Source organism: Penaeus chinensis, chromosome 30, assembly GCF_019202785.1.
Source record: "Penaeus chinensis breed Huanghai No. 1 chromosome 30, ASM1920278v2, whole genome shotgun sequence".
Classification (NCBI taxonomy): domain Eukaryota; kingdom Metazoa; phylum Arthropoda; class Malacostraca; order Decapoda; family Penaeidae; genus Penaeus; species Penaeus chinensis.
The window spans coordinates 4,802,815-4,815,314 of NC_061848.1; the positions used below are offsets into that span (position 1 = coordinate 4,802,815).

Here is a 12,500-nt window from a genome sequence, read left to right on the forward strand (position 1 = left end):
TACAGATGTTACCTTTTAAAAAATGGCCCCCAACTCCGTGGAAAAGACTGGACAAAAAAAGTGAATTTTAAAAAGAATAGAGGGCCAAGATGTCCTATACCAAAGGGCCCCTAAAATTTTGGGTGGGTAGTTTTTTTGAGGAAACGTGAAAAAGGGCCCTTTCCCAGGCCCGCTGGCTGCAGGGCAGTCGATGTCTTTAGGAAACACTTTAAGACCTACTGTGTTATCTAGTTCCTGATGACACTACGTCTGGCGAATGTTCAATCCTACTGTTCGATCGGCAGAGGTAAAACTCTGGAGACTGCGAATAGAGAAGGAGCTCGGGGGATCCCTATCCCGACAACCTTCTCACCAAGGAAGGATCTTCATGATCTCGGCACTGAGATGCAAACCAGCTTACTCACTGTTTTCTTTTACTCCATCCACTGGTTCTTGTGGTACTTCCATGCTTACCGGTTGGACGGAGAGAGTTGCTGGTGATGGAGTTCTGAACAGAATCAGTGCTAAAAACGGATTGCTAAACGTCCTGCATAGTGGAAAATGGGCTTTACTGGAGCGAGTACTGCGGAAAGGTAGTCTAAGATTAGGTATAGTGATAACATTCAAGTAATTAGTGGTCTGTTATTTGGCAGTTTCACCCTTGCCTCATTGGATGCCCTTCCAAATAAACTGCGGTTCTTCGTGCTAACACTTTTGCCACGGAGGTGACTTCCCATCGAAAACTGCGTTTGACTTCTCAAGGCGATATGTTCATTGTGAGATTGGACTCGAGCCAACAGTCGGAGTGCAGGCATATATATATATGTTTTTTGTTTTCATTTTTTTCATTTCACTGCAGGACATAGGCCTCTCTCAATTTACTATTGAGAGGTTATATGGCAGGCTCATCCTTGCCTGATTGGATGCCCTTCCTAATCGACCGCGGTTCGGCGCGCTAACACCTGTGCTACGGAGGCAACTTCCCCTACGACACCTGCGTTTGACTTCTCAAGGCGATACGTTGTTTTCTCGGGCTCGAGCCAACAGTCAGAGCGCAGGCATTTTTACGAAGGTTGGAGTCCAGTGCTCTAACCGCTGGACCATCGCGGCAGTCATATACATATATATATATATATATATGTATGTATGTATGTATGTATGTATATGTCTATTAGTACTTGTGATCGTGCGTGCGCGCGTGTGTGTGTGTGTGTGTGTGTGTATGTGTGTGTGTGTGTGTGTGTATGTGTGTGTGTGTGTGTGCGCGTGCGTGGACGTATTGAAATATGAATATTGTATATTCATGCATATATGGATGTACTTTACGCGTGTACATATGTATGCAAGTGCATATTCACATGCCCCGTTACGCAGGAGAACTGTTCATATTGCGTAACATTTGCATTTAATTTTCCATTTAGCTTTTTGGTTGCGTTATAACTAATTCCAAATTGGTGTAACTTGCACGTTCGCGGTTTTGTGGCAAAGAGACTTCCTTCGCCTCGGAGAGTTTTCTTCCGCCTTGCATCCTTGTAGCTAAAGAGTATGTGCGTCGGTGTTGAATTTTGCCTTGTACGCGCTTGGTACTTGGTATTAGTGTCAGGTTTGTGCGATTGTTCTGACTAGGAGCGAGGTACACCGAGTACGATTTTTAAGGAGTACATTGAAAGGTGTACTGAATATCTTTGTGAATGTGTGTGTGAGTGTGTGTGTGTGTGTGTGTGTGTGTGTGTGTGTGTGTGTGTGTGTGTGTGTGTGTGTGTGTGTGCGGCTGTGTGTGTGCGGCTGTGTGTGTGTGTGCGGCTGTGTGTGTATGTATGCGTATCTATATATGTACAGACACACCTGTATCAGTGTATCTGTGTGTCTATATCTGTATATGTAGGTGATTATGTAACACTTTACCTGGCTCTGCGTTAAGTAAACGTGTGTATGTTTATTCAGATCCATGAGTGTTTGTCTGTCTGCCTATCAGTCCGTGATTCTCTTAAGCGTCTCTGTTAGTGCAGAAAGGTGTGTTTTCTAATCCTATTCTTACGACTGATAATTATCGATGGTGAGCGACTGGTATAACAAAAGTCACCATAGCGTGTGACTTGCAGATTATTGAAGGACACACATCGATGACTTATCAGACACAGGCACAAAAAAGGGTCGTCTACGTGAACTCTCGACCATACAAAAAGAAAAAAAAAAAAAGAGAGAGTGAGAAAAAAAAATCATCATAACGGAACGAAAGAGCACAAAAAAATTAAAGATAAAAAGACATCACAAAAAGGTCAGAAAAATATATATAAAAAAGAAATATCTAACGACTGAGTTGCCGATCACCATTTTTTTTTTTTTTTTTTCCTCAAGAATGAACTCATCTGATGTGAGCCGAATCATGTAGGTCTGACAACGAAGTCTTCTGGCAACGTAAATAGAGCGAATGTTCCTTACGGTTCTGTGTGAATCTACCGTTGGCCCTTTTTTTAATAGCAACATTTCATTTTGAGTAATGTTCTCCTTCATACCATGATTTTCGTCCCATTATGAAAAACAAAACTCTTATACATGTAACGATTTTATTTTATTATATTCCTTATCATTCTCATTTCATTCTAAGAATCTCTTTTATATTTCTAATGTTTTCGTCTCATTATAAAACAATAAACATCTTTTTCATGTTTTTATTTCATTTTGGATTTTTTTTTTTTTTTGTGCTCTTATTAATATCATTTCATTTTGGGAACCTCGTCCATGTATTTTAAGTATCAATTTCTCATATGTCTAACCTCTTTTCTATTTTTAACTTTTGTATTTTATTCCTTTTTCCTTATGGGAATATCTTTCGTATATTCCTAACAATATAATTTCATTTTTGGGAATCTCTCTCTTACATTCCTAACATATATATTTTATTTGGGAACCTTGCGTTTGAATTCCTGACGTATTTATTTCTATTTGGGAACTTTTCTCTTCTGATTCACCGGGGCGTAACAATACCAACCTTTGTAATTCATATGCAAATATCATAGACTGAATCACATTATATATCAATATTAGTAATTTTGCCTCCCAGCGCTACTTCCTTCCTGCCCTCCCCCCCCCCCTCTCTGTTTTCTTTGTTTGTGTGTTTGATCGTTTGTTTGTTTATTTGTTTATAAACTTATGCTTTCGATAGTCCTTGTTCTAAAACAGGAATATTTCTTAGCCTCTTCCATAAGTGGTTAATAAGTACTTATATAATATTATATGTGTAGTGTATGTTTCTATTTTAGTGTTAAAAGTTATATGTTTTACCCTGTTTTGCTCTGTTTATCATCTACATCGATCTTATTCATTTATCACCTCTGTACGTTCTGTTTTATATTCTATTCTATACGTAAAGTTAAATCTGATTTTAGTTTGTGTCTAGATAATGCAGAAGCTTGTTTTATATATTTCTATCGCGAGTAACTACCTATGAGGTTTGGTAGCGCGGCGTGATAGGCAGATTTCCCTCAGGTTAGAATAAATAATCTTGTACAAACAACAACGACATTATCGACACAGACAACAACAGTAATAACAATGATAATTATTACTACAACAAAATTAACAACAGTAACATTAATAACAATAATAGTATTACTACAACAACAAAATCAACAACAATAACAATAACAGTTACTATTACAGCTGCAACAAAAGCAACAACAATTGCTACTGCTACAACACTACAATAACAACAGAAGCAACAACAACAACAACAACATCACGTCGAGAAAATGGGGACATTGAAACTAATCTATACCTGCTCTCTCCCGTGACAATTATATCTAAGATGACTCGACAGAAACAATGGATAAATGAAATAAGAAATAAAAATGTTGAAGCTTTTCTTTCCTTCTTTTTCATTTTCTTTTTGTTTCATTCCGTGCGTTTTCTCTCTCTCTCTAAAAAAAAAGTTGATGGAGTCACGACTTTTCATGATTTTTGTTTTGTTCATATTTTTGCCTGCCTTCCTAAGCATGTGATTTCTTTCCGTTTTGTGTGTGTGTGTGTTCCGTGTTCTCTTTCTGTACCTTTTTTTGTTGTTTTTGTTATCATTATTGTTCTTATAATTTTGTGTTATTATGATTATCATTGTTATTACTGCAATTATTATCCTATTTGCTATTACTATTGCAACATTATGATCGTTATCATTATCAATTATTACTATTATCATTATCATTATTATTGTTACTATGATGATGATAATGATGAGGACCATTGTTAATCTCTTTATTGTTGTTATTCTCTAATTATTATCATGGCTGTTATTATCTGTTATCATTTTCATCATTATCATTTTCAATATTATTATCATTATCACCATTATCTTCATTATCGTTTTTGTTATTATCTGCATTATTTTTAATATTTGTATCATTATTTTATTAATACTGTTATTATTATCATTATCATTATTGTTATTTTATTCTTGTTCTGTCATTATTACTTTCATTATCAATCTTGTTATCATTTTTATCATTCAGATAATTATAATCCTCCTCCACCTAATATATACATACATACATACATATATATATATAAATACATATATTGTATTTACACTTATATATTATATATTTACATATATATCTAAACAAATATGAATGCCTATGTGTGTATATGTGTGTGTGTGTGTGTGTGTGTGTGTGTGTGTGTGTGTGTGTGTGTGTGTGTGTGTGTGTGTTTGCGTGCGTGTGTTGCGTATATCTATTTATATATAAATGTGTGTGTGTGTAGTACATATGTACAAACACACACATATACACACACACATACATATATATATATATATATATATATATATATATATATACATATATATAATATCTATATGTATGTGTGCGTGTGTGTGTGTGTGTGTGTGTGTGTGTGTGTGTGTGTGTGTGAATATATGTGAGTTTGTGTGTTTCATATTACACTGCAAAAACACTGCAGTCCACATAATAAGTTCACCACTATCATCAATAAACCAATAGTATTGTAATCATAATTAACCACATTATTGTTACAGTAATCTCGATTAGCATTGTAGAAAAGAATCATAAGTAAATAAAACAGGTAAATGAAAGCAAGTCTAAAATCTAAAGCATTTTATTAGCCTACAAAATGAAAAATATATATATTGCAAAAAATATTGCTGCATTTCCTCATTAAAAAGGTGCTTACAGTTTAAACATATTTCTACATCCAAGTATCTTTTTATAAAGTACACAAGTGACGTAAGTAATGCCCTGTACGACATTGAAAGAAACATACAATTAATAATAATAAAAAAAAAAAAAAACGTGAAAAAACTCAACTTAACAAAATACCACAAACATCACAGATAGTAAAATAAAACATTACTTAAAACTACTTATCTTCTTACGCATTTGTAACGTCATGTAGACTGTACCAAACCATGTACATCGTAGAATATCATTGCGGTAATCTGAGGCCTCTGTACAGCTCATGGCAAACCTTTGGCAATGGCAACTCTTAAAAGTAACACTAATAATAATTCCCTCTTTTCTCTTTAAGAAAAATCATAAGCCATAAATAATATTAGTAGCAATAATAAAGGTAATTATTTACTTATTTCTCTCAGGTGCAATTAATGACAATTTTCGAATCCCTCCTTAAGTATAATCATTATCTAGTTCCTCTAATAAGAAAACCTCATTAGTGTATCTTATCATTCCTACGACTTAAGGCAAGATCATTCACTATATACATTTTTGAAAGAATTATTACATCAATTTCTACATAAAAAAAGCAACTTCTAGTCTACTTGTATTTTCTTTCCAATGAGCTAATTACGACAAGAAATATCTATTCAAAAAGAAAAATAATACATTTGTAAGTACCTTTTCTCCATTTACTATTTAATAAACCTTAACCTACAGTATAAAGCTTTGTTACCTATGCATTTGATCTATCGATATAAAAAAAAATATATGAAAACCTAATAAAGTGGTTTTATTATAGTTCTAAGAGCATAAGAACCATCAATTAATTACGCTAATAACGTTAGCTCTAGCTGGAAGATATAAGTTCCATTAACTCAACAATCTCATTTCTTATAAGGAAAGAAATCACAAAACAAATCAAGAAAGAATTAAGTAAATGAGACGATTCCAAGGCGGAACTTAAGAGATTCAAAGATAGGATGACATTTGAAGAAGTTCCAATAATCAGAACTTTACCAGCGGGTCTTAAGGTTACATGGTTGCACATCAAAAGAGAACATCGACAGCTGAGGCTTCAAGTTGTACCTTCCCCAGGTTTTGTACTCAGCTGTCAAAATCCCTTTTCAATGTATTCTACTGTGTATCCAACGTCAAAGCAAGGAATAATGGTAATCATAATGATGAAAAAAAGATAAATAATAATAATAATAGTAGTAATAATAATAATAATAATCTGGCTCAAACTGCCTTGGGTTGGTGCAGGATCTTGTGATAGAATAAGATGGCCTATTACTTCATAGTGACGAATAAGACATAGTAAGACTTAGCATACGAATTAGAAATGATGTCTCCTTTTTAAAAATCAGTAATGATGGCGGCCCCAAAGTGTCTTCAACCAATTTTGTGACAAATTATCTCCCCATCATTTTCTCTCTCAAAACCAAATTCAGTTTCTTATACAAACGGTATGTAAATAGAATTTCGAAAAAAAATCGCTCTTACTAAAATCCATTCATTCAAAATCGAAAATTAATAAATACCCAATATTACTTTTATCATCATCATCGCCAACATAATCAAAACACTTATAACTGTAATAATAAACAATAAAAAAACATCAAATTCAACCTTACACGTAACCAACCAAACCAATAATCTTCTCGTCCTCTCCTGAAGCAAACCAAAAATGATCTGAGTCCGAATGTGACACCGCTATTGCCTGCCAAGAAACTACTTACATTCTGTAGGCTTATGGTGTAGGTACAGTACGAACATATTACAGCAGGGTGGTGGCCAGCTGACCCATCTCCGAACGGGTTACAGGGTCCAGGTTCAATCTGTTGCCTGAGGTACGATGTGCTACGACCTGCATAGGTATTTCATGTTTTTTTCTTCCTTTCTTTCTTTACTCTAAGAGTATGGGTATAATGGGTATACGGTGTTTACTTTTGGTGTAATTTGAATGGGTGATGTTCTCGTTCCAAGAGTTTGTAATGGATTGTGAAATTAAAGAAGAATTGATGTTCATGGTGGTCTGAACGGTCTCCAAATATGGTTGATACTAATGGCGAAGTGGCAACTCACCGCCTCTGCTGGATATGATTCGCACATTCGACAAAATCGCAGCTTATTTTATATAATCTAAGAAGTTTATAAGCTTTACATTTTTATTCATAGCAGTTTTTAGTCGATAATGAAACCTGGCCCTGATTTAGCGATGCGTTTTATGTGTTAATACATTACTACAGAAATCCAATTTTGTCACTGGGTCTCTTTATATATAGTACAAATACAACTTCATAAAGGACAGCGAAAACAGTCATGGAAGTATATTATAAACTCGAACAAGACAACGAAATTAAAAGGATTGTGTTTCTTGTCTTACGAAGAAGAAAGTTCGATGAGATAAAAAAGAAAAAAATAAAAAATAAAGTATCGTGGCGGTATTCGGTAGCATGGAATGTGGATGACCTGCTTACGGCCAAAGAAAACGAGAAATTAGCAGGGGGGACTGTTCTAGTTTGCCTGTTCAAGCGCTCTGACCTTCAGCCTTGCCTTTTGACTCCCTGCTCAGGAAATGGCAGCTGTTAAACACTTGAAACGAGGAAAAAATGGCATACTGTTCTTTGTTAAAGAATAAAATACTTGCTAAGCATTCCTCAAGTTCAGCAAATTCCTTTTACATGACAATAACTATGCCGGTGTATGGAGTTGAAGTAAATAGTTTTTTTCCTCAACAATCATTTAAAATTAGTTTCCTGGAAACAGAATAGATAACCTCGCTATAGTCTATACACGACTATAGTGTTATATATTTCTTTTCCTTTTTTTAAGATCATGAACCGGTTAACAGATAAAAATAAATCGGACATCAAGGAATGATTGACTTTAAAAAAATATTGACTTTAAAAGGAGACAGGATGGACTTCAATTTGAATTTCGGAATCTCGCTTTTTTTTTTGCGTATTTTTACGAAAAAAACACGACAAAAATAAAAATAGAAGGTAATAATTCAGAAACAAAAAAGCAAACACAAACATCGACAAAAAAAATATATACTCGTATATAAAAAAAAAATCGGTCAAGTTTATAAAATAAAAAAAAAGACAAGTACAACACAAGAATGAACAACAAAACAACATAATCAAAATACAACACTACAAGATCCAAAAACCCGATTGACCGGAAACAGGAAAAAATACAACACCTAAACTTAAAACCTTATAAAACTATGACCTCTTAACCTGAGATGTCACCGAGGTCAAGCACTTCAAGAGAGGTCATATTCATGAAGGGGTCAAAGGTCGTGGCTTCTGCTGACATGGGCGGGTCTTCCTCCTTCAGGTAGTCTCGGTCGCGGCCCTGACCCTTGCAAGGGCGCCACTGGTCCCGCCCTTCGGAGCCCACATAGCACCTGCGGGAGGGGGGTGGTAGTGTTTTGGTTCATTTTCTTAGGAGTTTTCTTATTGTATTTGTGGTGTATTTGTATATCAGTGTATATATGTGATATATATATTCAATGTGCATATAGTTGTATGCATATGTCACGATTTAAAGCACACACACACATCTATATGTATATTTTTCTATATCTGCGTGTATTTAAGTGTAAGTATGCATATGCATACATGTTTATGTTTATATATAATTATGAATGTATATATGTACATGTATAAGCATGTATATAACACAGGCACACACACATACATGTATACATATGTATGTGTGCGTGTGTGTGTGTGTGTGTGTGTGTGCGTGTGCGTGTGTGTGTGTGTGTGTGTGTGTGTGTGTGTGTGTGTGTGTGTGTGTGTTTTATAAACATACAGAATAATCATACCACTTTTGATCATAGCCCTGGGAGTAGCCGCACACCTCCCTCGGCCTACAGCAGTAGTCCCAAGCCTCAGAGAAGTCCGTATGACAGAACCAGTAGCCTCCCTCGCGGTCCTCACGACACCGACCTCTGTAGCACTGTATTCCGTTCACAGTCATGTCACCGCCTTCGTCCTGGAAACCCTGGTTGTTGCCGTGACCGTGGTCGTCTGGGAGGGGTGGGGGAGAAAGGGTCGTTAGCGTGCTTAGTCGTTATTACAAGTGTATTTGGCCAGATTGATACGGTGATGTTAGGTAATGTTCTGTTTATGACTCTGGAGGCAATGTTAGGGCTGGTGAATAATTGGGTAATATTCTATTTGTGACTAATTGGGTTAATGTATTTGTGACTAAATATGAAATTACGTAATATTGATTTGTGTATTTTTAGGTAATATCCTATTTGTTAATAAGTAGGTAATGGTAGATTTCTAACTAATTAGACACGGATAGAACTAGCAAGGTTAAATGGTGGAGGAATGTTGCCTGAAATCGACGACAGAATATTGTTTTTCCTAACCGGGCCCACACTTTCACATCCACTTGTGAAAGTAAAAACCTTTTTGCTTATAGAGTGTAAATGCATGAAGCTTGTGTTACATATCTCTTGTACGGGACACTCAGCAAGAAACAGTTGTCATTAAATGTATAGTAAATAGTGTTGTCATTACTATTAGTGAATCCTCATAATTAGCATCATTATCTCACCATTATCATTATTAACATCATTTCCCTTCACCTTATGAATTCATTTGTTAAAGTTCTTCATGTTAAATATCGCCTAATAAAAAAATAAAAAAATATCGGGCTTATCTATCCTAACTATAAATATCATTTTTCTATACTGATATACTAATTATAGTGTTGATATGACACTATTGCCTTGCTAACAAAGTGGCTAATTAGATTAAAAAGAATAGAACCGAGGGTTAAAGAGATATATTATGAGAGATGGAGAGAGAGAGAGAGAGAGAGAGAGAGAGAGAGAGAGAGAGAGAGAGAGAGAGAGAGAGAGAGAGAGAGAGAGAGAGAGAGAGAGAGAGGGTAATTACCGTGGTAATTACAATAGCAATAATGAATGATGTAATGGGTTACATGAACTTAGTAATAGAAAAGTTTTAAATCTGCGCTACCCGTATTCAAACCCAAAGACCAAATATGCTTACTGTGGAAAATTCAATTGTTATAGAATGTTATAAATTGGGTTATATGACGTAGTTTATCTGAATACCAGCTATTCGATTGGCAGTCCTAAGAATTAGTCTTCTAATCGGATTAACGCAAGTCAGTTTTAAAATTCGCGAATGTTGATATAATAAAGAATATGATGCCGGGAGAAAGACTCACACATACACACAAACACATATATGCATTTATGTGTATATGCATATATGAATAAATATATATATATATATATATATATGTGTGTGTGTGTGTGTGTGTGTGTGTGTGTGTGTGTGTGTGTGTACATAAATATACATATATATATATTTACATTTGTATTCATATATATACACACATACATATATGTATATATATTTATATCTATATCTATATATATGTATATATATACTTATATAAATATGTTAGACCAATATTGTGCTGATTATTACAGAAATACCATTAACAGTTCACCGAGTAATGGGCACACCGAATGTATCAGTAACTTTGCTTTAATAACCTTTGCTTAGGAGGTCAAAAGGTCGAAGAAATTGCAACACAAAAAAAAATACATGCTATTAAGACGAAGCAATTTTTGACATGCATGATTTGCCTCAACAAACCGCAATGTCAGAGTTCAGCTTTATTTAAAAGCCATCTATCAAAGACTTCCGAAGTCCTGATACTTACTAAAACGTATTTTCTCTTACCAACTAACACTTACAAAATCATAAATCACTTTTAATACATAAACTTCCTCAGTAACAAACACTTCTCTGCTCCTTATATCTATCAGAAAACGTCAAATCATTTATCAAAATTCAAAGTCACTTTGAAAATATTACATTGTTACTAATAAAGCACTATACCTGTCTATCAAAACGTATCGCTACTTTACAACTTACCAAACTTAATGTACAGATTTTTTTTTCTCACTTATAAAATTTACTATTATCTTCAACACCCCCCCCCCCCCAAAAAAAAAAAAAAAAAAAAAAAAAAAAAAAAAAAACTGTCATCCCACTTCCAAAAAAAAAAAAAATGATCTGCCTACAACACAATTGGAACACTAACAACTTACCAAAAACACTTTACAACTTCCTCAAAGCTTTTCACCCCTAAACTTCCAAACCACATATCAAAACAATAACAACTCACCAAAACTCTTTAAAAATTACCTGAAACTTAAATATTCACTCCTAAATTTTCATTCAATAATCGAAAAAGGAACGCCACTTACCAAAACACTTTACAACTTCCCTAAAATTTATGATTCCCTTCTGAAATTCTCAACCACTTGTCCAATGCTTAACCACTTATCCACTTATCAACTTACCTAAAACTTACCAAAACACTTTTACAACTTCCCTAAAACTTAAAGATCCACCTCTGAAATTCTCAACCCACTTATCCAAAAACTACCGCCACTTACCAAAACACGTTTACAACTTCCCTAAAACTTAAAGATCCACCTCTGACATTCTCAATCCACTTATCCAAAAACTACCGCAATTTACCAAAACACTTCCCTAAAAACTTAAAATTTCACCCCTAGAATTCTCAACCCACATATCCAAACCATACCGCCACTTACCAAAACACTTTTACAACTTCCCTAAAACTTAAAGATCCACCCCTTGAATTCTCAAATCACATATCCAAACCATACCGCCACTTACCAAAACACTTCCCTAAAAACTTAAAATTTCGCCCCTAAAATTCTCAACCCACTTATCCAAACCATACTGCCACTTACCAACGCCACACTCTCGATCGTACAGACGTCGCTCGTAGAAATCAAAGGATCTGTCATGCAAGAGTTCGTAATTGCCAAGTTCCCTGAACTCGCGGTCACTGAGATAACAGTTATCTCTGGCCCAGTTCCCGCCGCTGCTGTACCTGGAATGCGAAGATAGAGTTTAGATAGATGCGTTGATGAAGAGATAAGTGGCTGTATTTTTTTTTTTTGGGGGGGGGGGGCGAGGGTGCCTGAAATAGTGTTAGGTAAGGAGCAAAACGAGTTAGAACGAGTTGATATGATAACTAAAACAAGGTAAGTAATAATAAGAAAAAACAAAACAGGTACGAGAAACAAACAAAACGTGTTACGGAAAAAAACAGGCCCTAAAACGAGTTAAAACGAGTTTAGATAAAGATAAAATTAATTGAAACGAATAAAGTTAAAAGACCAAACGAACTGCAACGAATTAAAGTAATAAAAAACGAATTAAAACGAAACAAAAAAAAACAAAACGAATTAAAGCGTAAGGTAAAACACAAAACAAAAAACAAATTAAA

At 34.8% G+C, this 12,500-nt stretch overlaps 1 protein-coding gene across 1 annotated transcript in view; it reads right to left on the reverse strand.

The window, feature by feature from the left end:
- Positions 1-8,231: 8,231 nt before the first annotated feature.
- Positions 8,232-12,500, reverse strand: part of LOC125041192 — a 33,377-nt gene continuing 29,108 nt past the window's right edge. Inside the window, exons 6-8 of the mRNA XM_047636031.1 lie at positions 11,959-12,101; positions 9,007-9,211; positions 8,232-8,583 (exon numbers count right to left, since the gene is read on the reverse strand). Of these exons, the coding sequence (XP_047491987.1) occupies positions 8,409-8,583; positions 9,007-9,211; positions 11,959-12,101 (523 nt within the window). The 3' untranslated portion in view covers positions 8,232-8,408. The remainder of the gene's footprint in view (positions 8,584-9,006; positions 9,212-11,958; positions 12,102-12,500) is intronic.